This window comes from Ochlerotatus camptorhynchus, unplaced genomic scaffold, assembly GCF_037179485.1.
Source record: "Ochlerotatus camptorhynchus isolate MF236.1 unplaced genomic scaffold, CSIRO-AGI_Acam_v1.1 ptg000119l, whole genome shotgun sequence".
NCBI classification, from domain to species: Eukaryota; Metazoa; Arthropoda; class Insecta; order Diptera; family Culicidae; genus Ochlerotatus; species Ochlerotatus camptorhynchus.
The window spans coordinates 165,545-192,727 of record NW_027040609.1 but is presented as its reverse complement, the minus strand read 5'-3'; the positions used below and the strand labels follow the sequence as shown (position 1 = coordinate 192,727).

At 40.8% G+C, this 27,183-nt stretch overlaps 1 protein-coding gene across 2 annotated transcripts in view; it reads right to left on the bottom strand.

Annotated features, from left to right (window-relative positions):
• Positions 1–27,183, bottom strand: part of LOC135699848 (zwei Ig domain protein zig-8-like) — a 326,931-nt gene that overhangs the window by 147,680 nt on the left and 152,068 nt on the right. For both annotated transcript variants that reach the window (XM_065220202.1, XM_065220203.1), the window contains exon 2: positions 11,527–11,756. In XM_065220202.1, the coding sequence (XP_065076274.1) occupies positions 11,527–11,756 (230 nt within the window). The remainder of the gene's footprint in view (positions 1–11,526; positions 11,757–27,183) is intronic.

Sequence of the window (27,183 nt, the reverse complement as noted above, 5' to 3'; positions counted from 1 at the left end):
AATTATGTTTTATTTGAGCCACTGATCATTTCATATTTACGACTGGCGCATAAAGTGGTAGTGGAAAAAATCGAGGAAAAAATAGCCGACCCAGTTAAATCATAATTCCAAGTTTTTTGTGTGTGGAATTTATTAAAAAGGATATCAGTAAGGCTTGAATAAGTGATTTGATGCAAAAGATTAGTGTTAGAAGTCCCAGAAATGTCTGAAAATGTGAGAAAAGATTTGGGGCAGATATAAAAAATAAAAAAGGAAAATGGCGAGAAGCAGAAGGAAACGGATGGCTGAACGACGGTGCAATATGAAGAAAAAAACAAACGGTTGCATCCTCTGGCGTAAGATGACCGAAAGACGAAAAAGAAGGAATGGATGGTTTGTCCTTCGAAAAAAGCTAAGTACAATTCGACAGTGAGCATGCATAAGGGCGAATACGCGATGATCGATTCTCTTCATCGATTTTCTCTTTGCATTGCTATAGCTAAGCGAAACAATTTTCTAGAATTTGTTCAATGCAGAGTAGTAACAGGTTGTATTGGCTGTCAAAAGCAACAGCAAACGCACCGAGAAACGTTAAATCTAGCGAGTTATAAACAAAAGAGAAAATCGACGAAGAGAATCGATCATCGCGTATAGGCCCTTATGCATGCTCACTGTCGAATTGTTTTGTGTTGCGTTATATGTAGAGGGTGAGTTTACTCGGGAATGGGATGCATATTTTCCGAAAAAGCTGCAGCAATGTGGGTGACGTTTTTTCTAATTTGGGTGGAATTTTGCTCATTTGTAGGTGGATACACTTTTTGTTCTTTTTAGTGAACTGAACTCGAATTTGAGTAGCATTTTTTGTCCGAGTATAGAATGGTAGAAATAAGCGAGACAACAACCAATTGAAGCGTTTGTTGTAATGCCATACAGTGTCAATTTTTTTTAATAGCCATAAATTATAGATGTAATGATAGTACACGACAAGAAAATGGTTCCCAGCGACCAGTTCACTTTTCCCTACTTTTGATAGTATGTCTCCTTTTCTCTTTCTAATGTTGCCAAAAACAATGAAAATTAATGTGATGAAATCAAATTTGTTCGCTTGTGGTTGTGTACACGGAGTTGAAAAACTAACCAAAATTAAGTACTTTTCCCTCAATTGAAGGATTCAGCTCAATAACCCAAATTGGAGTAAATCGCATATAGTAGTTTCCATTTAATACCAGCAAAAGAAAAACCTACTCTTATGTATATTCTACCCAAAATCAAGTTTAATTTACGTAAATTTGAGAATATGCAATTTACTCATAAGTAACTTATTGGGCTGAACTATATCGTTCTTTTTTTGACAACAATAGAGAGTGCAAGTGAGAGGCTGAAGCCAATATTGAGTAAAAAGAACTCAAGTTTTGGGTAGTATTTTTCCCCGTATATGTTTTCCTCCTTTACTTTTAGAAATTTTACAAAACCTGGTTGTGTTGGTTCTGCCATGGTTATTGTATTTGGTGGATTTGTTCCAGTTATGTCTTATGTTTTTGCGGTGTAGCACCAGTGTAATGTAAGCAGGAATAAGCGCGAGTCTTTGACAGCTCAACATCACTTGTTTGTAAACAAAGGTGCATCCTATATCTACACCCTAAATTATTTCGGTGTACGGCAGTTTAGCACTGGTGTAGCTACACCGCAAAAACAAAAACGACATAAATTTCGTATAATTTTAATACATCACAAGAACTTAAGTTTTCTTTAATTGATCATGATTCAAATTGAAAAGACATAGAGGTTTTGGGCCTACGGGAAAAGGGTAGTAACATTATTTTCACTCCCACGGGTTTTGCCCTCAATTAATAAAAAAAAATAATTCCTTCCTTTTAATTAGCTACGGGTGTGACAACGATGGTGAGTTCCCTATGTTATATCTTCATTTTATTTCAGCAACCTTATCTTCCAGCAGACGCACTGGACAGCAATTTCAAAATCTAAATTTGCCAGCTACACTGACTGGGTGTATCCTATGGCTTACCTTCCCTACTAACATAATTCCTAAATTTCCGAGACATTTATGAGGGGTCGTAGAGTTCTCTGCATGTCTCTTAAGTAAATGTTGGACTAACATACCTTTCCTATCCCTACCAGTTGTAAGGACGTGGCCAGGACAATCCTTAACTGTTGGAGCGGGATATGTCTTATCTGGGAGATAATAATTATTTCCTACTTACTATCTGTCCAGTAATAGATATCCGTACTGCTCTTAATAGTTTTGAATTCGTACCACCTACGATATTGTGCAACTTGTTCGATGCTAATGCTAATGCTGATCATTTCATATTTACGTACATTAAATTTTGTTACTAATAAATAATTGTGCGGATTGTTTCATGTGGGCTATGACGGACCTTTTAGGAAAATTTTAAGTTGCTAAGAAGATCCGGAGGGAACTTTTAAGATACATTAAAGCTACCAATAAGATCCGCTGGGAACTTGTTCGGAACTTTGTTGTGGCCATGTTTTCAGCCTTGCTTGAAGTTCCTAAGAAGTGCTTAGGGATGCTTTTTGGAACTTTTTTCGAACTACAAATTGCTAAGAGTACGCATTGGAACTTTTTGGAGCCTGAAGTTCCTCGTGTGATTTCTATAGCTTCTAAAGTAGCCAGAAAGTTGTGTTTGAACTTTATATGCACTTACTAAACTTGAAAGTGGGTTTTATTGTTGAATGCGGAACTTTTGGTTGCTTTGAATTTTATGGAACTTGAAAGTTCTGTCAGAACTTTAGCCGAACTTTATGGAACTTGAAGGTTCTGTCGGAACTTTTTGGAACTTGAAATTGAGTTTTATTGTTGAATGTGGAACTTTTGGTTACATGGGTAATATTGTTTACGTGGGAATTGCATTTCGTAACTTTGACTGCCGTTTTTTCAATGGCTGCTTTTTCCATATGGGTCTGGTATGTGATTATAGCTGACATTGCTAATGTATTCGATATCGTGCTCAAAATTACATGAAATATGGTGTAAACTTACGCCAAATCTAGCGGTAACAACATGGGTGCTGGATTTCGCATTAATTTTCACAATTTTTTCACACTGTGTAATTTAAAAATACTCACGGTTTTCATTTTACAGCTTCAAGATGGATGCTTTTTAACGATGATTGCAGAGTAAATGTATACATATAGTACCCGAGTTAAAATATTTTATTTTGTATTTATTAATTTCAAATTGATTTCCCCCTTGAGTGCACATGTTGTTAACGCTAGATTTAATATGCCATGTTTCATGTGAATTTAAGTGCAATATCGCAGAAGTCAGCAATATTATAATTGTATTACAAATATTAATAATTGTTAAATTAATTAATTTAAATTTATATATGAATAAATTATTTTAGTATGATGCCGTATTATAAAAATAGATTTATAAATAAATAAATTAATTCAGTATCTCCCTTATTTATTGACTTTTTATAATAAAAAAGTTAAGTTGTATATTATTTATATAAAAAATCACCATTTTACTACATTTGATATAGGCATTGTTTGATCAAATTAACTAAGCAATAAATTTTAGGGAAATTCGTGATCTTCCGGCGGACCATCTGGTGACCACTTGGAGCTAATCACACATTTTTTCCACATCGAACATGAATGCAGAGACAAATGAAGGCCTACTTTGATCAAATTTAGAAAGCAATTCCTTTTACAGATGTTCCAGATCTTCCGGTGAGCCATATAGTGGCCACTTAGAAGCAATGACCAGCTAATATATCAAAAATCTCCATTCAACTTCATTTTATATAGTTGCAGAGAATAATCAACACATATATTTAACAAAAATACATATAAATTAAGATTAAGGATGATCCGGGTCACCGGATGGCCTTCCGGTGGACACTCAATACATATAACCAATATGTATGGGATGTACTACCCATAGATGCTTGTTGCCTCCCCACCCCCAAATGTTAAATACAAATGAACTTCATCACACCTACTCATGCACATTAACTGCAAAATTGATCACGCGCGATCGTGGTTATCCCGTCGACTAGCTGAAGGGAATCAATAACGATGTTAATAAATGCATTAAAATATTTAGTTGAAGATGCTAATTTCAAATAACAGACTAGAGTGGTAATTTTTATACGATAGATGAAGAGATGAAAGTAAAGAGTTGATAATTCCGTTAGAGTACGGCAGTGTGAAATTGTTTATATAGAGAGTAGAAAGCGAGCAAGGACAACTTTTATGAATGAAGGTACAAATCGGTTTGATCATCTCTCTTTACCAAACTCCCCCGTTGGAGAGGGATGGTGAGGGGTATTTCCCCCCGCCACCACTGGCAAAAAAAGATGATCACCGACACGCTCAAGTACCGACGACGTCCCAACTGCGCCCCCTAAACCCAGCAACACAAAGGCTTTCGGTGAAATGGCGTTCGGTGAAATGACATTCGGCGAAATTTTCCATAGAAATATTGTTTTCACCCCTCGCTAACTCGAAACCTGGCTACGCCCTTTTGTCCATTGATGCGGATTCATTCACTATAAATTTAAACTATACCACCTTTGGATTACCTTGGTCCACAAATTGATAAAATAACAATCAACAATTCTTGCTCTTTTCACGTTTCTTGAAATTAAACGGCTCTAAGCTACATACTACGAAAGAGTCATGTAAATGTCGGTGCCCTGACACATACAAGCAATTATGATATCAAGACCAACAATTGAAATGGCCTCAACTCCATTTTGAAAACAAACCATGTAAGGCCATTTCCTCACAAACCGAAACCTACATTCGCAAACCTAAACCACAATCGGGTAGAGGAGAAATTCCCCTATCTGTTCATTATGTTGGTTTCTTTTGGCGGTCTTCGGTTTGTTTACAAAATGGAGTTGAGGCCTTTTTAATTGTTGTTCTTGATATAAGAATCAGTTGAAAGAAACGGGAAAATCAATTCAAGCAAACGTACTTTTTGTTGAATAACGTATGTTTTGGTTTCGGAACACTTAATTTTACATGACATGTTTGTTTAAATTCCACGATTTACGTCAACAATGTGTTACGTCTAGCTTAAAAATAGTTATTTCTAAGTGTGTGTTCAATAAACTCAAACTCTAAACTCTTTTTCAAACATGTTCAAACACGATCATGGTGGTTGGACCTTAATTCGTACATCCAAAAATTGATCCACACACTTAAAAAAATTGATGTAAATTTAGGTGCTATGAGACTGACATATACGAGCGTCAATTTTGACATAAAATTGAGGCATAATAGACGCAAAATTCAGCTCAATCAAATGTTCTTTTAATCTTTTCAGTTTCGGAGCACTTAATTTAACATGACATGTTTGTTTACGTCTCATCCTTTATGTCAAAGATGGATTCCGTCACGTGTAAGATTAGGTATTTCTAAGTGTGCAGAATTCATCAATCCCATACAAAATATGTAGCTCAACTAGCTTTTTTCAAATAATTATATTTAATTTTTCTTCTATATAATTTCAATTACATTTTTGCGCTTTTTATTATCTTTTCCGGTGATGCACTGCAATAAGTCAAGTCGACATGATTTATCGAACACTAATTACTATAAAGTCCTCCAGCAGGCCCTGGAGGGTTGACTAGGGAAATATAATGTATTTTATTTCCAGATTTTCTTGTATAACAAGTTGATTAAAAACGTCATACAAAAAACACTATTGAAATCAAAATACAAAACATTTTAAAGAACCATTTACAGTCAAGTACAAACAAACATGAAACAATTTCGCCTAGATGCAAAGGCCTTTTGATTTGCACGTTTTCTTCTGTGGTGATAAAAGCGTGATCAAATTCGCTAACGGTACGAATTACAACATCCTGGCCCCAAAAATCAATGTTTTTAATTACTGTCCTGCGAAGCCCCGTAACGTCGGTGATCACCTTTTCGTGGTACGTTACGGGATGTAAGATCTTCCTAGTCCTGACTACTTCAAACTAGGTGAACAGGATTTTTCAGTAATCCTAGGAACACATCTTAGTCCTTGTTACTCGACTCGGCTTTGTCTACCGAGAATGATCTTGAAACAAGGAAAAAAATTAGTTAGTTCACTGAAAATTTATTTTCGTTATTTCTCTATAAACCGTTTCGTAAAAATGAATTTCGTACATACAACACATCTTTCATAAATGGTACGAAACATTCGTTTTTCCTGTCATCTGGCGCAATGTCAATACTACGCCTTATTCGTATAATATACAAATACATCTTCGTACAATCAAACCAACAACTTCGATTATTGTCTCCTAAAGTGCTGATTGTGTGTTGGAGATGGGATTTTTTTTAATATTGTCGGTTTGACCAATACATGCAAGCTACCACAATAAATCATCGCAGTGGTTTTATGTTAGAGAAAAAAAATACATGCAAGCAGCAGAAAAAGTAAGAGAAATCGAAGTACCGCTCCATGAGTGCCTTTAGCTTTCCTTTTACCCATAGCACAGATAGAGCGATGGATAAAGCACAGATCTGACAATCGCAAAGTTCATGAGTCGAGCTCGGTCTGAAGCCTATTTTTAATTTTTGTCATATTTATTCCTTCTAATGATGAAGTTATTTTTACCCATCCTCACTAACACACTCCACATTTTTCGGTTTCCACAACCAAAACTTGTGGACCGCTGGTTGGGTGTAGCGATAGCGAGTATGTCAGTTCTAACGAAAATAGCTTCATACAATGTACAAATCCATTTCGTTGTAGAAAACAACGAATAAATTCGTAGAACAAACGAGCGATTTCGTTGTATAAACGAAATTTTATTTTCAGTGTTGTCTTTATCTATGTGATTCCTAATCTTCTATTCTTTGTTCCCTAGTTTGAAGTGGTTAAGACTAGGGTTCTGATGCATGGTCATTATCGGTGTCATACCTTAATTTTGTTGCTAAGGAATCCAATTTTGACTGACAAAGGGGCGCGCCTTAGGAGGGCGTTTCAACACTCCGAAGGGTATAAATAGCGGGACCTTTCAATTGGAGTCGGATCCTTGTGATAAATGCAAGAGTGGCAACTGTAGAAAAATCGAATACTTCATTATTTTTCAATAGTGATGAAGTAATACGACATGCACTAAACTAAGGACACGGGATATACTACAATAGATCAAATTACTGGTCGCAGTAGTTTGATGTCCCGAACAAAGGAAAAATATACTGTCCTGCGACGGTGGTGTAGTGGCAAGCGTGACTGCTATCTCACCCCAATGGGTCTGGGTTTAATCCCAGCCGAGGTCGCTGGGATTTTTCTGAGGCATCAAATTCTCTGGTCACGTCTTCCTTCGGAAGGGAAGTTAAGCCGTTGGTCCCGGCCCATGTGTGTTTAATGGGTGCGATATCCTACGCAGGTGTTGAAGCTGCGTTGCTGCACATTCGATTTCCGTCAGTGGATGGCAATCGATGTCCGTTGGTGATTGGCACTAGATTGTGGAACAGAGACCGACGTCAAATAAAGGAAAAATAAGAACAAGAATCACTGTCCTAGATTAAGGCTGCAAGCAATATGTTGTGATCCAGTAGTTGATCTGAAATCAACAGTGTTTAGATGGTCTGATCTTATCTATCAGGTTTGTGGAATCCAATTATGTTCAGGATAACTCAAAATGGCGTTATTGTTAATGCTGATGACATCAGATTATTTATTGATTGTTGTTTGCCGGTGATTTAAAGATGATGGTGCAAAATTAATCATCGACGCTGGTTTGCCGATGAAGCCGCGTAACCCATTATTGACTATGAAGACAAAAATCGGAAAATGCCGTATACCTTTTTTTCAGTCCCATTCACTAGCGACGTAAATGAAAAGTCATTGAAAAGTCTTCTCCTCCTCATTTATCTGGCTATGCCGATTCGTCAATAGAATTGTTGTTGTTTGTTTACGTATGGAACATGGATGAATGGAGAAGCTTATTTCTTCGAATTAAACCATTTGAAACATGTTTATGTTTATAGATACGTTAATACAGAGTATTTGGAAGACGTTGAGAATGCTGACCATCCACCGGAACGAACATTCTTCCGACGATCCACTCCAGTCAGAAAATCAATTGAACTTCTGTTCCGAACATGCTACGGAAGCCAGCACATACGAGAAAGAATTGGAGCCTTCAGGAAGTGGATCTGGAATAACTGGGGGAAATTCACATGTTCCGGAAGAATAAAAAAATAAACGAGAACAAACAATATTCAAATATAAGTTTCAAAATATAGATTGATAAAAAAGTCCCACTAGCGAACTTCGGTTTTGTGCTTTAGCGATGATATTGATAGAAGTAACGACGACCTCGTGTCTCTTGTTCCAAAAACGTTATGGTTAGGCGTATTAGAAGAGGCAAAGATTTTTTTTGGAATAGCATCATTCAATTTAGAGAACTATGCTGTGCACTAGTTCTACCGAAGGGTTCTGACGACAACTCTGGCCTGACTTGCCCAAGGGCAAAGCTTGAATTCCCTGGAGAATAGTATGTAGCGAGTGAAGTTGGCTCTAAATCATTGATAGTTTGAATCGATGACGGAAGACTGGGCTCCTGATTTAGTTTACGTCGACGTTGGGCGGATAACTGAACTGATTAAAGCAATAGGATAACACAAGTAGGTATAGGCAGGCATGGCAAATCATTTACATTAATTTCGTGCATTCATTTACATTCATTTGCCTTTGCCTTTTTTCATCAACAGAATTCCGTAAAATGATGTATACAACTTTTGTGCATAGCTCAAATCTGTATCTCTTATGCATGATGAACCAGATCGAACAGAACCCACCATTGTTTTTCAGTGAATGTAAATTACATATACTAAAAAATAATAACAACTTGTGCTCGCTCTAGTTTGTCATGCATAATAGGTACAGATTTGAGTTATTAATAAAATAAAATATTAAACTCTACAAAAGCTAAAAACATAATTTTACGGAATTCTTTTGATGGAAAAAGTTAGAGGTAAATGTAAAAGATTTTCCATGCCTGGGTATAGGAATAGGATATTCACCATGTAGTCGCTGCCACCGTTTTACATATTTTCTCGAATTGATGACGATGTAGCAACATCGGGTAGCTTGCAGCCAGTCATTCCGCAGGGTTGCTTAATTTCAAAGACGTCCACTAAATCCTGGTCACGGCACCATATGATTCGTCCAGCAGTTATGTCCTATGTTGTGTACCTCACACACGTCTTATGAGAAAGTTTCTTCAAACGGATTAAATTATGAACGACTAATTACTTTAAGTCCTCCAGGAGGCAACATGCCGCCTTGAAGGGTTGACTAGGGAAAGAGAATGTTCTTTATTTTCTGATTTCCTTTTATAATAAATTGATTAAAAATGGCCTACAAAAACACATTACACACAGCACACAGCACACAGCAACCAATAAAATTTAATATTACATTCATGAGGATGCACTGCAATCATGTCGAAAATCTCATGTAATTTGTATGGCCACAAAAATAAACAAATGCAGTAAAAGCAGCGTAATGTCAGTTCATGCACCGTATTAACGATAATGTTGCCCATGTTGGCAAGTAATATTACACACTATCATTATGTGATATCAAAATTATTGTTTTGCTGTGAACCATTTACAGTCAAGCACAAACAGACATAAAATAATAATTTACACTGCGGACGATTTCGCCTAGATGCAAGAGGCCTTTGACTCGTCGGTGGTGACAAAAACGAGATTAAATTCGCCAACGGTACGAATCACATCACGACAGTTTTTGACTTGTTGTTATGAAGATAATTCATTTAGACAAATTTTTCCATACCGAACAAATATGTGATGAAGGGCAGTCTATTGCCTGATTGTGTTGAATTTCTATCTTAAACATTATTTGATTGTCCCGGCTATATAGGGACGAGAGAGTGATATTCATCACATCCTTCTACATCGGACACTTTGTGAACAATTTGCTGTCATTATTTTAACATGACATGAGACAATTATTACTTAATACATGAAAAAGTGTTAAAACCACTCGTTTATAATCGGTGAACTAACAAGATAAGGGGCGATACAGTTACTAAAAAAACACGCTTTATGATGTAAGATTCTGTGACAAGCATACATAGCAAAAAATAAATTTTAATATTACATCCAAGAGGATGCACTTCGATCGTGTCGAAAATCTTATGTCATTTGTATGGCCACAAAAATAAACAAATGCAGAAGCAGTGTAGTGTCATTTCATGTACTGTATTAATGATAATTTTGTCCTTTTTGGCAAGTAATATTATTACCCCATATTTTCGACACGATTGAAGTGCATCTACTTTGATGTGGTATCAAAATTTTTTTTTTGCTGTGTAGAAAAAACGTACCTAGTGGAAAGAGGGTTGGAGCGGATGGATGGTTAATGTTTCCTGCATGAGCCCTTACCAGTAGTATTAGAAAACTGAAACGTAAAAAGTGACAAATCGTCCTCGAGTAATTGAAAAACTAGGTTACCGAATTTTTTTTTTACATTTTTTGCTGATAAATCACAACAAATTTCTCCCAAAAGCGATTCCTTGTCGGGTAATCATGTTCTAATCGAAGGGGAGTATAGGGTTATACCGATGCATCACTGATAGTAAAAAAGTCGCTCACTAAGTAAAAGACTACTAACTGATACGACTTTTTACTGAGCCTATAGGCTGAAAACTCGAAGCTAAAATAAATTTCAATAAATATAAAGCGAATTTCAGTTAAAGCTGACGCTTATCTGTAAAAATTCTGCATTATCCAAATTTAATTTAATACCAGATGCACTTTAAATGCATATGAAAACTTCGTGTCAGTGCTTTGTAGCGCAAAATTAGCACACATTTTCAAAGGTTTCAATAAAATAATACATTTTATAACATTTCTACATTCAATATTCTACATTCACTACTTCTTTACTTATTTAACTATAATATTCGTCAAATTTGTAGATCTCAATTATTGTACAATAAATCATTCTTAGATCATTTTGTAACCTCATAATCTATTCCAGTCGATGGCAACATATACAAATTTACGATACATAATTAGAATAAACATTTTAAACATAATTACGAGACGAGGTACAAGAATATAAACAATGTAACTCACAATACCTTAAGGAAAAAAATGTGTTGCTATTAGCTGTACTGTTAATAGATTCTGTTTGAATGTTTATGATTTAGATTGCAACTGGCAACATTCGGCAATTTAATGTAAAATTGAATCAAACTCAATAGCGGTTCGATTTAAATCAATCAATTTTACCCTGAGTGTCCCTATTGGATTCCTCTCCAACGACACACCCAGTGCAATGCCAGCCAAACTCAGACATGCACCAGTGCTGATTCTGTTTGCATACTGATATCCAATTTTTTTTCGCTCCTCAAAACGATGCAATCGTTTCATTTTTCCATGTTTTCTATCCAACGCCGCTGTACCGTTACCGTAGGGATCTCTCTTCCCATCCATTACCCTTGTTAGGAGGAAAAAAAAACCAGTTTACCACTCTCGTGAACTATTGCCAATTGGCAAATCCGGACTTACCGTTTTGTTGCCTAAATTTTTCACTCTGCAGTTGAGATACGCCGTTTTCCCCAGCAGGGCGGTTACGTTTTTCGACGCCGACAGATCAAAGTACGGTCCGGTCCGGGTGGCGTCTGTGGCATCGACGTTGCTATTCCTACTGCTGCCGGGAAGATTTACTTGGCTCGCTGCGTCCTTCGTGGTCGTTTGCTGGGGCTGTTGTTTGGAGGCTTCTCGTTGCGAACCGTTAACTGTGAGGGAAAAAAGCGGAAAGCACACAAAAAAATGTGAGAATGCGGAAAACTCCGGTGGAAAATGGATGAAATAAAACTTATCAACCGATACGCAGACGGAGGTAGGTCGTACAGTATGCGTGTGTGAGTGTTTATCCATACGCTGCAAAGTGCTGGCTCTCGAATTGAAAATCAACAACCCTACCCTACCCCACCACACCTGCAATACCAACGTGTGAGCTCCGATCGACCAGTATTCACTTGGTCACACAAAGCCAGCTGACAATTATTTATTATGCGGATGGTATTGAATTTCGTGAAATTCTTCTTTTCCGTATTTATGCCAGAGCATCGCATCGGCATCCGCAGTGATGTAGGTATGTAGCTATAGTGACTCATATGTGGTGCTGCGCAACCATTTTGTGATTAAATTCCGTATTGGCGCTGGTTCAATTTTTGGTGCGTGAAGTGGATCGTTTGTTAATGGAATGACACTTGATTTCAATTCAAGGCGATTAAAGAATTGTAAGCGAAAAGTTTAACAGTAAAACATGTTGGTTGGTAACATCATGAATTCCTAAGTGTACGTTCGGCTATTAAATGGTGAGTCGAGAACCCGGAAGGTGTGCTGATCCACGCCAGTTTCAAGCCAACACCTTCTCGAGACATATGGTCCAATGCGCACTGTTGACAATGAAAATAGCTACGTTTCCATCCCAAAAAAAGCTGCAAGCATTATTTCATGGCATATTACCAACTTTATATAAGCAACATAAATGTGACTTTGCTTTAAATCTGCCTGTTAAATACCAAATACCAATTGACCAATTGACATTGCAAAGGTATTGAAGCATTGTTGCAAAAGAATATCTTGGTGCCATTTGATGCTAGTAACTGCTTTTCATATGGAATTGTCGATTAACCAAAGTGAACATAGTTGCTGATTCGAAATAATTGACTCGCAAGTCGCAAATTGAGCTTCATTGGATTCTGAGATGATTACGACCTTTTTTTTTTTATAATTACTTTATTTGTACAGGCTCAATCGAATAAACTTTACAGAGCCGAGTTATCCTTTGCGTTATACATTATTACTGTCTTAAATTTAAAGTTAAAGGAACTGGACCGAGTACTCGCGGTTGTCTCGAGGTTAGTGGAGATTTACAATATTTTGGATGGGAAAAGGGAAGAAGGAGGTTTGAAATGTGGTTTACGATACAACTATTTAATTAATCCTAAAGCATGAAATTATTTCTATTCATCTTGAAAACAAACATTGAAAAAAAAACCCACACGTACAAAATACAAGCTAAACACAAGGTTAATTAAACTTACAATCTAAGGTTAATATCCTTAAAGTAAACATATATGAGTTTCATAAACTCCAGATCGCGTCTAGCCAAAATATCCCGAACTGGAACATTAGGTTGTCTACCTCGAGCCCGAAGGGAATCACAAAAATGTGATCTGACTCCACGATACTCCGCACAAGACCAAAGGATGTGATCAGCGTCCTGGTAACCTTGTCCACATTCACAGAGATTGCTGTCTCCCAACCCCACACGGAACAAGTGAGCGTTTAGACAATAGTGATTGGACATGAGATGAGACATCACGCGTATGAAGTCTCGACTCAAGTCCAACCCTTTGAACCATGCAAACTTCGACACCTTAGGGATAATTGAATGTAGCCATCGTCCCAAGCTCCCTTCACTCCATTGATGTTGCCAGCTAACGAGCGACTGCTGACGATAAATAGAGAAAAATTCACTATAGGCGATCTGTCGATCATAAATGTCGCCTTCCATAGTGCCCACCTTCGCAAGTGAATCCGCCTTCTCATTGCCCAAAATTGAGCAATGCGAAGGGACCCACGCGAAGGTGATGATGAAAGAGCGCACGGATAAAGTACTAAGCAGTTCTCGTATTTTCAAGAGAAAATACGAGAAGTGCTTTACCGGCCTAATGGAACGGATAGCCTCGACAGAACTGAGACTATCCGTAAAAATAAAGTAGTGGTGTGGAAGAAGTGAAGCAATAGTTTCCAAAGTGTAGTGAATTGCTGCCAGTTCAGCCACATACACAGAACAAGGAGCTTCAAGTTTTCGAGAGGCGCTATGAAATTCATTAAATACACCAAAACCAGCGGACTCCTCTATTAGAGATCCATCTGTGAAAAACGTTCTTGCAGAATCAACATGGCCAAACTTTGCAGCGTATAATGACGGAGCAATCATAGGACGATGATGCTCTGGAATTCCGCGGATTGCCTGCGTCATAGATAAATCAAAATTCACTGAATTGCCGAAATCGGAGAGGACTACACGATTGGGAATATTTCTTGAAGGGCTGACATCCTGTGTTAAATATAGGTAGTACAATGTCATAAAACATGTTTGAGGATTTAGCTCCAGAAGCTTCTCAAAGTTTTCGATCACCAGTGGGTTCATTACTTCACAACGGGTGAGGAGCCTCAGAGATAACTCTGAAAAACGGACGGATAGTGGCAACATGCCCGCCAGCACTTCGAGACTCATAGTATGAGTCGAGTGCATGCATCCTAACGCGATACGAAGACAACGATACTGGATCCGTTCCAGCTTGATGATGTGCGTTTTAGCTGCCGACTGGAAGCAAAAACTACCGTACTCTAAAACCGATAAAATCGTTGTCCGGTACAACGTCAGAAGATCTTGTGGATGGGCTCCCCACCACGTTCCGGTAATTGATCGAAGGAAATTGATCCTTAGTTGGCATTTTCGTCTCAGATACTCAATGTGGGATCTCCAGGTGCATTTGGAATCGAACCAGACCCCGAGATATTTAAAAGACATGGAATGAGTGATCGGTTTACCCAAAAGTTGAAGCTTTGGTTGTGCTGGGCTATGCTTCCTAGAAAAAACGACCAACTCAGTTTTCTCCGTGGAGAATTCGATACCTAGCTGGATAGCCCAAGTAGACAAATTGTCTAATGTATCCTGTAAGGGTCTTTGCAGGTCAACCTCTTTTGGCCCTGTGATAGACACTACGCCATCATCTGCAAGTTGTCTCAACGTGCAATTGTCACTAAGACAATTGTCAATTTCTCTAACGTAGAAATTGTACAAAAGGGGGCTTAAACATGAGCCTTGGGGGAGACCCATGTAGCTAAATCGAAAAGCTGTAGAGTTTCCATGAGAAAAGCTCATATGTTTTTCTGACAGCAAATTGTACAAAAAATTATTAATTAATGGAGACAATCCACAAATGTGGAGTTTCTCTGAAAGAACTTCAACGGATACTGAATCAAAAGCCCCCTTGATATCCAAGAACACAGAAGCCATTTGCTCTTTCTTAGCAAAAGCTAACTGAATTTCCGAGGAAAGCAACGCGAGACAGTCGTTCGTTCCCTTACCCCTACGGAAACCAAATTGAGTATCTGAAAGAAGGTGGTTCGTCTCAACCCATTTGTCGAGGCGAAAAAGGATCATTTTCTCCATCAATTTCCGAATACACGACAGCATCGCGATGGGCCGATACGAATTGTGATCTGACGCGGGTTTATCAGGCTTTTTAATGGCTATCACCCTTACTCGTCTCCAATCGTCGGGAACAATATTGAGCTCCAAGAACTGATTGTACAAGTTCAACATGCGCCTCTTAGCGACGTCTGGGAGGTTTTTCAGCAAGTTGAACTTGATTCTATCAGATCCCGGGGCAGAATTGCCACACGAAAGGAGAGCGAGTGAAAGTTCCACCATTGAAAAAGGCTGACTGATTTCGTCTACCGAATTCGCGTTTTCGCGAGGAATCAACTGCGACGGCACGGAATCCGGACACACTTTTCGCGCGAATTTAAGAATCCATTGATCCGAGCATTCCTCGCTTTCGTTGTTAGTAGACCGGTTACGCATTCTTCGCGCCGTACTCCAAAGCGTATTCATAGACGTTTCGCGCGACAATCCGTCTACAAACTGCCGCCAGTAACCCCGTTTTTTGGCCTTGATGAGGCTCTTGAGTTCGCGTTCAAGAGATGTGTATGCGTCGAAATGCTCGCGTGTTCCGCGTTTCCGAAAAAGTTTAAACGCGTCGGACTTTTTACGGTAAACCTCCGTGCATTGTTGATCCCACCAGAGCGATGGTGTTTTCTTACGAATAGACGATCGCGGCACCGGTCGTGTTTGAGCTTGAAGTGCGCTGTCGACGATGAGATTAGAGACGAAATTATATTCCTCCAACGGCGGAAGCTCTTCCACTGACGATACAGTATCGTCTATCGCGGATTGGAACTTAGTCCAATCAATGTTACGGGTTAGATCATACGCGACGTTAACGGATTCTGACGAGTTGAACCCACTGGCAATCGAAATTTTGATCGGCAGATGATCACTACCGTGCGGATCCTGGATTACATGCCAAGTGCAATCCAACGATAGTGAATTGGAGCAAAAGGTGAGGTCTAATCTGCTACCATTCGAGGATGGACCAGCCAAACGTGTTACTTCTCCATTGTTAAGTATTGTCATGTTGAAGTTGTCGCAGAGATCATAAATCAAAGTAGAACGGTTATCATCGTACAGCTCCCCCCAGCCTGTACCGTGGGAGTTAAAATCTCCCATGATCAACCATGGAGCGGGAAGTACCGCACATATGTCGAAAAGTTGTTTGCGATTAACAGAGACTCTAGGAGCAATATATACAGAAGCAATACAAAGGCTCTTACCTTTAATGGTAGCCTGACATGCGACAACTTCAATACCGGGGAATTCGGGAAGATTCACTCTATAGAAGGAATGGCACTTTTTGATCCCCAAAAGTACCCCTCCTCCACGTGAATCCTCACGATCCAATCGAATAATGTTAAAATCAAAAGAAGGGAGATCAATTTCTGAAGAAAGCCATGTTTCACAGAGGGCAAATGCATCGCAATTATTGTTATGGACTAAATACTTGAACGAATCTAATTTCGGAATAAGACTTCGACAATTCCACTGTAGAACAGTGATCAAATCCCCGACCTCGTTTGGAAAATTATCCATCGAAGGAGATGATAGCTGCAAGAAGGGGCCATTTTGAAGTCAATTGCTTCAAGAAGGATTTCACAGTCGGAAGCAATGTGAGGACAATGCTTTTCAGAGGATCAGAAATGTTGAGGTATTTGAGAATACCGTCCACAATGTCATCAAATGAGAACAGCCCAGATGAAGAAGGGGTTTCTGTTCTTAAAATTGGGGCATCAGGGGTTTTTGATGTCCCCGGAAGAGGTGGAAAATCCTGGGTATAATCAGTTCTGCGGAATCCAGGAGGAGTAGAAGTCTCCTTTTTTCCACCACTCCTTGATTTGGGCAAGCTGATTTGGGGTTCTTGATCTGCAACTTTCCGCGAACGGATGCGTTTTCGTTTCCGTGCAGAACCTTCCGGAAAACTGAAAGAAACTCCCTCCTCAGCCAAGTCAGATCCAGACTCGTCATCTGACAAAAGAGCGAAGGGATTTGTTTCGTTGGTCGATGGCTTGGCTGTCTTAAGCATTTCTGCAAAAGACCGCCTGGAACGTTCCTTAAGGGAGCGTTTCATTTTGTCCCCGAGCTGTTTGTACGCCGGGCACGACGAGAGAGCATGAGGAGGAGTTCCATTGCAGTACACGCATTTTGGTGCAGTAGCTGCGCAGGCGCCATCCTCATGCTTCTCCCCGCATGTGGAGCAGCGTGCCTTGTTGCCGCAGTGGGAGGCCGTATGTCCCAACCGCTTACAATTCTGGCAGTTCATGACCCGAGGTACAAACAACCGCACAGGAAGACGAAGTTTTCCCAGCTCGATGTATTGAGGAAGGGTAGATCCAGAAAAGGTCACCCGAAACGAGTCTGTGGGGGTAAAACTCTTTTTACCCTCGCTGAGCGATACTGACTTCATTCTATGAACGGCCAGTATCTTTACCGGAGGAAGCAAGGGGTTCTTGAATCGGCCAACCGCTTGCTTCTCCAGTATCTCGGGGTTCAGACTCGCCTCAGTGACCACGCCTTCGATCTCCACATCAGAGGCTGGAATGTACACCCTATATTCCAGTGTGAAAAACTGGGAAACAGCAATTTCATTGGCCTGTTTCAGGTTAGCGACGGTCACACGAAGTTTGTTGTGCCTAACCTTCGTTATTTCGGTCACGGCAGAGAATCGCTTTGTCAGATCATCAGATATCTGAACAACATTCAAGGGTTTGTTTTTGGGCTGAAAATAGACAACCCATGGGCCAGTCGAGTCATTCGGGTAGGCCCGCAATCTGGAGCTTTTCTCAGCCTGCTCATTGTCAGACTGAGACGACGAACCATGGATGACATCATCATTTTTCTGAGATGAATGGTCATCCATGTCGTCTTCTGACAAAACATCCATTTTGTTCAACTAGTGGGAGCGCAAAACGCTCTCCCTCTGAACGCACAGACACAATACACAGAAAACACTACAAACACAGAAATACAAAATGAAAATTTAACTAATGGGGGAGGAAAAGAAACAAAAAAAAAAACAAAAACTTATCTGATAATTCTATACTACTACCACCGAGCGTTATATGTGTAGGCGTTTACACAGATGGCTGGAAGAGACGCGCTGCGTGGATGACCTTCGTTGTGGTGCACTTGATCGAGGCGCGGTACTCAGCGCACACAGGCGCACGATGATTGATGAACGATGTAGATGTAGAAACGGGTGCTCACACTCGATGATGATGATACGTAAGCGGGTATGCGTGAGCGCGTATGCGTGACCACGCAACGATGATGCTCAAATTGTTTTGCAAATTACCGATAGCACGGATTAATCGTTCCGAAAATGACACTTTCTACTACAAAAAAACTCACTTTTCGATCAATTTACCGGGAAATATGCCAGGAGTCACTTAGTGAGAAAAAACTGATAATTTATATCAAGCGAATACCGAGAAAACTTCCAAAACAACGGAGCGCGAAACAAGTCGACCGTACTTCTTGCTAGGACCATGATTACGACCTTCACTGGTTTAGTTTTGTATGAAAATGGCACATTAAAAAACTTGTGAAGTTGAAAAGTTTTTGTTTGAAGAATTTTTTTACCTTAAAAGTACCCATCTCGCGATGTTTAGACGGTCGGTAGTAAACATAATTACCTATCTTGAGACAAAATTTCATCCAAATCAAACGTGGCTATTTTTTTTAATCGACTAGATTTTTTAAATCGATTTTTCTTTCAGTGTAGGTCTCGAATGGATTTTTTTTCAGTATTTTTATTCAAAAAAAAAATCCAAAAAGTTATCCATATAACCCTTTTTAGTTTCTTTTCTACTATATTTTTTTGTTTATTAAATCGGCATAAAAAGTTTGGCCCTTCTGAAATGATAGCATAGACAAATTTTGGAAAAAAATAAGTATGCAAAGTGGGAGGCAGCTCCTACACCTGGACCCTACCTATCGACCCATCAGCTCATGAACCGGGGACCAACGGCTTTACTTCCCTTCCGAAGACATAATCAGACATGATATGATTAAACCCAGGCTTGCTGGAGTGAGAGATAATCACGCTTACCACTACACCACCGATGCCGCTATTTGAATTTTGTGTTAACTATTGTTGAGTGTTCTTAAATTTATTTAATAAGATCAGGTTCAGCACCAACCTCAATTTCAACGGCATTGAAATAGAAACAATATTTGGGCCTCTACAAGTTTATTCCTTAATGTATGGTTTTGATGTTCATGGTCTCTCTGTGACTTATTTTAAAACCGGTGTCAAATGAAGAGTAAAACGCTACAGTTTCAAATGATGAAAGGATTGCTTATTTGTTTGGTATAAAGTGTCTCCATACATACACCGACACTGCCCAAGTAACCATTGGTACCTTATTTTTTAGCCTTTTTTATTATATAGAGCTGAGCAACACCAGTCTTTTCAAGTTCTGATGAGGCCCGTGTAAGGCAGAGAGGGCCACTTTTTTGGCCTATTAGTACTGGTGTGGTGCTTTCCTATGCATTCCTTTGTGCACGGTCTTCCCGTGACCAAATCAATTAACCAGATCTACATCAAAAGTAAGCACAATCGAATTAATGGCCATGATAATTGCCAGTTCTCCAGATTGAATATGAAGTACACTCTACGACCGATATCTGCACACAAAAAAAGACAGTCGGGAGAAAAATGAGAGCAATTATAAATTTCAATCATCACGATTGATAATTAATTTTGTCCTCTTTGCCGGTTGACATCCGTTCGCAAATCCCGAATTCGCACACACACTTTCCGTAAATTGCTTGCCGATGATAACTGCGTCACGCCCGATTCCATGAGAAGCTGTCTGCTTTGTGAAAATTTAATTAAAATAAATGCAACGTTCATGTGTTCTGTGCTGTGACACTCGTATGCTCGTCCATGGAGATTCTCCCACTTCCTGGATGATATTTACTCTCTATATGTTGACACACGGTGAACAGTAAGAGCAATGGTAAATGAAAATACGCGCGTAGTTCTTCATCGATTTCCACCGGCGCGGGCTGCGATGAACTATCGCGCGCGCTACGTGCTCTCTGCCGGGGTGCACTTCGTTACGATAATGCTGCTTCAAGCGCATCACTAACGAAGTTGTGCTGCAACGTTGCAGGCAGATAGATTATATTATAAAAAAAAACGATGCTCAATTCAAAAATGGATGGAAATTAATTAACAGTGAAGGGCGTAAAACTACGAAAAACTCCAATCACTCATTTTTTCCCAACCAAATGAAATGGGGGAGATTATTGAGTATGTGTTTCCTTCACCCGAGTGTCTCGAATTGGGCAATTAAAGGTACAGTGAGGAACCGTTGTTTGTGGATGGAGTTATAACCGGTATTTCTTTTTCCCAATTCCAAGCTGCCTGATCTTTGGTAGTAAGAATACTGACCACAAAGTGTATTTTTTATAGCAAAAAAAAAAACAGGAATCAAAGAATCAAGAAATCATAATAACTGGTGATAGCAAAAAAATTAGAATAGCAACTCTCTCATACCAAACCACAAATGTCCACAACAAAGAGACAGCTTATGGCAATCAATGCTCTCTTTCTCCACAAAGCTATAGAATTTATTCGTAGGACTACGTCTATGATTTCTATATGGGGACACAGCGGCGCCGCTGGTGTAGTGGTAAGCGTGATTACCTCTCACCCCAGCAGGCCTGGGTTCAATCCCAGTCGGCAGCGCCGGGATGTTCTGAGGCATAACATCTCTGATCACGCCTTCCTTCGGAAGGGAAGTAAAGCCGTTGGTCCCCGGTTCATGAGTTGATGGGTCGATAGGTAGGGTCCAGGTGTGGGAGCTACCTCCCTGGCGTCGGTAGCATTGGTGCTCAGCACGGAAAACAAGATCGACGGAAAACAAATCAAAGAAAAAAAAATATATGGGGACACACTTTGTGTAAACCGAAAATGAAACATGCAACGAAATTATGATTGATTTATTTTTAAAATGTTAATAATTCAACTACCCCTGAACCGATTCCAATTTTACAAGTTTTAGAATCAAGATTTAATCATTTTTCAGAATTTCACTATTGAAAATTGCACGAATTTGCAACTGTTGCTATGATAATTAAAATGATCACCGATTGCCTGCGAAAAGCGCTTTCTTTAACACAGATTTCAAATTTGAATTCCATCCGGTCTCATCGAAGTGTTTATTCAATCACCACGTGGTGAGTAGTGTTGGTAGAAACGGGCGTTTTGGAAAAAAAAATCTATGTTGCTGAATCGATTCTCAAAACTCCATCGATCCTCGAAAATATCAAAAGAAACAAATCGATTCGATGAAAATACATTTTTTTTTTATATTTGAATTCCGCTCTGTAATCGACTACAAGACGAAATATTCCTCTTATTTTAGTGTATGTGTGTGAGCATTTATTTGTATAGAGCCAGTTTACAAAAGCAATTGCACTCTATTTAAATACTGAAACCGATTATAAAGAAAAGTTCCAAATTTTAGATTATTCAACCTCAACTCTATATCTGAGCTTTCATTATCTTCTGCAGATATTAAAGCTCACCATTTCAATGTATATTTTTTGCGTGCTTTTTTTTGCAGATAAAATGGAGTGCACGGTTTTTTTTGCAGATAAAATCAGCTAGATGAATTAGAAAGAATGGGTCTAAAGTGCACATAACATAAACATAAACAAATAAATAAAGTCCAAGATTAAAGGGTGTTTAGCAAAATTAGCGGACAATGAAATTAAAATCGACATATTTTTGGGATAGTGAAATACCATTTTGTTTATCATTTTTTTAATCCGATTTTGTAAGAATTCAATGATAACATTTGATTTATGATAATAATTACCGGTAAGGTCATCAAAAAAACCAAATGGCATCCATCAGATAGATCGGTATATTAGATGCTCTTGTTACGACGTAGAACCGGTGGTGGCCATATGAACATCCTTGTGGTGTTTTTTAGCATGGTCCCACAAGTTTGCGGTATTTCCTGCCGTTTTTACAAGTGTTCCGCAGCTTTTACATTTGCCAGCAGAGGGACTTCTAAATTTCACTTTACCCGATCATTTTTTTTTTGATCACTTGACTTTCACGCTTGAAACAACAAATAACGACAACTGACAACGAATTTTGAACACGAGCTAATAAATCAAATCAGTGCCAACATTTCAAAGGGGCGTAATTGCATCACTGGCGTTTCTAGAAACTTACAACTTACAGGTGTTTTCGTCGTCGTCGTCGTCGTCGTCTTCGTATTGGTGCGATGCCACTCGGACGTCATGTCCGACGCTAATCCGTCCGTTGCTTGAAAGCAAATGACGAAGAAAACTGACTTCTGACTTAAATGATCTATATTTCTTGAATTTGTGTGGTTTACATGTATAACTTATCAAGTGACACAGATGCGTCTTTTCAACTTTAGTTCCTGTGAAATTTCAATTATTATTAATTACAGTTCCTAGTCCTATCAGGCCTGTTTTAGAGAATGACCACCTTGGTGGGATTGGTTTGTTTGAAAATTTGAAAAAGGAGACTACTTATAACTACTATTTACAACTACAACTAACCTACAACTACTATGTACACCTAACCTACTATATACAAATTGCTTATCAAAGCATGTTCTGATAAATTACATTTTTGTGCAAATTTAGTCTTAATTTCGTTAATTTTGGAATCTATTTTGGCAATGCCTGCCTCTTCATGTAAATTTGTTATTCTAGTGTCGAAAGAACGATCAAGAACCATCCTCAGCACTCTATTCTGAGCGACCTGAATTTTGTTCCTGTGAGTCTGTGCACATGATTCCCACACCGGAGCTGCGTAGAGGATCGCAGGTGCTATGATTTGTTTGTAGACGGCCAGTTTGTTCACCCTTGAGAGGCGGGATCTGCGGCAAATCAGCGGATACAGACACCTAACCAAGGTAGAACACTTGACTACAGTTTTCTCTACATGCGAACGGAAGAGGAGCTTTTCATCGATCAACATCCCGAGATAGGTTACTTCGGCGGACCACTCAACCCTTGTGCCATCCATGATTACAGTACAAGATGGAGCCGGTTTCAGTTTGGGCGATTGCCGATGTAGGAACATGATCGCTTGTGTTTTGGAGGGATTGATTTTAATTTTCCACGTGGTGGCATAATCAGCAAAGGCGTTAAGGCATCGTTGAAGTTTGTTCGTTATTTCGCGAGGCATCCTTCCTTTGACGGCTATTGCGGTATCATCTGCGAACAGGAAGAACACGCAACCGTCTCCAAGGGGAGGAATGTCGGAAGTATAAATGCTGTAAAGCAAGGGGCCCAGCAGACTGCCTTGCGGCACTCCTGCTGGGATGGAAAACGTGTCGGAAAGACAACCATTCAACGATACCTTAAACGACCTTTGCTGAAGGTAGCTACGGGTGATTTTAACCAGATGTAATGGGAAGTTGAAGTTACAAAGCTTGTACACAAGTCCGTCATGCCAAACATTGTCAAACGCCTTTTCAACGTCTAACAAGGCCATGGCTGTGGACTTTGATACAGCTTTGTTACTTCGGATGTTATTCATCACCCGTACTAGCTGATGATTGGTGGAGTGCCCCTTTCTGAATCCAAACTGTTCCGGAAGGAGAATGTTATTTTCCTCGACAAACTTGAGCAAACGATTGAGAATGAGTTTCTCGAACAATTTGCTCAGCGCTGAAAGGAGGCTGATTGGTCTGTAGCTTGAAGGCAATGTTGGATCCTTACCGGGTTTGCGGATTGGTATGATTTTTGCTACTTTCCAGATACTTGGAAAGTAGTGCAGTTCCAAACATCTGTTGAAGATAGCGGTTAGAAGAGACTGCACTTTCATGCTGAGTCTCTTCAAGATCAAGTTGAATATACCGTCAAACCCGGGAGCCTTCATGTTCTTGGTGCATTTCAGCGCTGAGCAAATATGTTGTACTGTAATCATATCCGCCGGAGGCACGACACAAGGGGAGGCATCTAGGTTTTGAACGCATTGCGCAACCTGATCTTCGAGCGGACTTTGGATATTCGAGCCAAGCAAATGCGATGAAGCGACATGCTCGCCGATCGCATTTGCTTTCTCCTGTGGGGTGATTAGAAGCCGATCGTCATCATTTTCGACTCTGAGAGGTGGAATGGGTTTGGGATGAGTTTTCAGGACCTTGGCTACCTTCCAGAATGGTCTGGAGCGGTCGTCCAGATTCTGGACAACACGCCCGAAACTTTCATTTCGGAGTGAGTCCATTCTGGAAGCAATCTGTCTGTTCAGATCAGCCATTTCACGTTTTTTGCCCAGATCTCCAGTCCTCTGAAACTGGCGTCTACGAACATTTCTCAGGCGAATCAAAAGTTGGGTGTGGGAATCAATGGTAATAAACTTACCCCTCACAGGAACTCGTCGGACGCACGCCTCGTCAGCCACGGTTATGGCTTGGTGGAGTCCCTCCAACGCTCGGTCGATGTCCTCCACGGTGTCAAGCAGCGGGTTGTCGATGATGTGCCTGTCTACCACGTGTCCAAACTGGGCCCAGTTAACGCGATGGTAGTCCTTGCGCAGGCTTGAAGCAGGAGCCACGTTGCAGCCCAGTTCAGCCACCACCGGTTGGTGGTCGGAGCTGAGTTCGTTCAAGGCTACCGGCTTGGACAAGCCGATATTTGTCAGGAACAGGTCTAGCGTCGATGGGTTGCCCGCCGGTGAGATGAATGTTGGTTCATCCGAAAACCAAACGGAATACAGCCCATGCTGTGAGTGGTCGAACAGGAGACGACCGTTCTGGTTCTGCTGGTAGTTCCGCCAGGCCTCATGGCGAGCATTCAGATCTCCTCCAACTACGAAGCGGGAACCGGTACGGGTGATGGTGGACAGGTCCTTCTTGAATTTAGCCGCTAGTCCACTGCTGGCGGCACACTGTCGAGGGCAGTAGACGGCGATGAACTGGACGTATCCAGTCGACGACTCCACCTCCACACCAAGGGCCTCGATGATAGAGGTGCGGATATGGGACAGAGTGTGGTATTTTATTCCTTTCTTGACGACGACCGCAACACCACCCCCCCTGGAGCTGGTGCGATCAAGCCGGATAGCGTTGTGGTCAGGCAACCAGAAGCTGTCGCCGGACTTTAGATGGGTCTCGGTTAGAAGGCCCACGTCGATGCTGTGCTTGCGGAGGAAGTCGGCAAGCTCAATCTTTTTTGCTCTTACAGAGCAAGCATTCCAGGTGACGATAGTTAGCGGTTTAGACGCCATACTGGATGATGAACTTACCGAGCACTTGGATCTGTTCGGGCTTATTGCGGCACTTACGAAGAGCACCGGACATGTTGACGAAAATTTCCATCAGTTCATCCGCTGAGAACAGATCGGGGTTGTTGTTTTGCGCAGGTGGTTGTCTCCAGAATCCAGGGGGGGATGGAGAGCTTTGACCAGCAGAATCACCGGAAGCTTCTTGAGGGGGGGCGGGTTGCACCCGCGAATTCGCTTGCCTTTGCTGGGGAGCACGAAGAGGCGGAAAATCCTCCGTCCTGAATGATGGGGTTTTGTCCTTCTTTCGTCCTGGTTGATTGTTGCTTGACGCCAGCTTTCGGATGCGTTTGAAGTCCTCGCGTTTGGAGCACTGTCTGTCAGAGCCTTGATGTGCACCACCACAGTTAGCGCATTTTTGACGCCAGCTTTCGGATGCGTTTGAAGTCCTCGCGTTTGGAGCACTGTCTGTCAGAGCCTTGATGTGCACCACCACAGTTAGCGCATTTTATCGCCACGGCTCCATCCGCAGGGCAGTTGGAAGTGGCGTGTTCTTGAGCGCAGTTGCTGCAGCGTGGCTTGATGTTGCAGTTGCGGGTACCGTGTCCAAAATTGAGGCACCTCTGACACTGCGTTACGTCACGATGACCGCCACGGTATGGCTCCCACCGTACGATGATGGAGTAGATCGATCGGATGGCTTGTAGCGCATTGAGCGTCACCGTCCCTTTCTGGAAGTGCACCAGGAAAAGACAATCCGGGTACGTCTTCACGTTTTTGTCTCTCCTTGTCATTCGGAAGACAGCGATTGGGGCTAGCTTGTACCGGTTGATTTCGGCTTCGACCATCTTGGGGTCGAAGTTTGGTAGACCCCTGATGACTACCTTGAAGGGCTTCTCACCGGGGATGTCGTGCGTGAAGAATTCCGCCTTGGTATCCTTCAGATATTTCACGGCCACTTCGTACTCCGCTTTGGTTCGGAGCATCACCTTGGTGCCGATCCTGCCGAGCTTAAACTCAGCTGCAACGCCCAGCGATGAAAGATCGCCAATCAGCGTGTTGAGTGGGACTTGCTTCACCACCAGTGGAGGAAGCTTCATTTTTGCTGCACTCGGGCTGGCAGCAGTTTCGTTGTCGACGGCGTCGCCGAAATCACCAATGACGCTGACGTTCGTCGCGGTGGCATCGTCCCGTCCACTCGCACCATCGGACTGGCCTTGATTTTTCTTCCTCTTCTTAGACCGCTTCACCGTGGCTGAGGTGGGATTCCCTACATCGGTGGGAAGAGTAGCGTACCTATTCGAAATAGGTACACTCAAGCTACCCTCACCGCTGTTCTTCTTCTCCGTTTTCTCTCGGAGCCTGCTCCGGGAGCGCTGTCTTCCCATCACACGAAGCGACCGACACTACTGACGACGCGATTAAACTGCGAATGTTTGGAACAAACTAGAAACTTTAGAACAACTCGACAGAGCGAGCAAAGACCGAACTGTACTGCTTGACGTTCAAGCAGAGAATGACGGGCTGACGAAGAAAACGATATGGCAAGCGTTTTTATTAGCACTGCTTTTCTCCTCCCTTCATTTCATTGGTGAAATTGTGAGCGGTTAACCGAGCATTGAGCTCGCTCATGTGAGAAAGGGGAATGTTTCGTGTGTTTGATTTGCGCTCTATCGTTGCGTCCGTGTTTGGGATTTTTCGCTACATGTCTGAATTTTGATTATTTTTTTAGTGT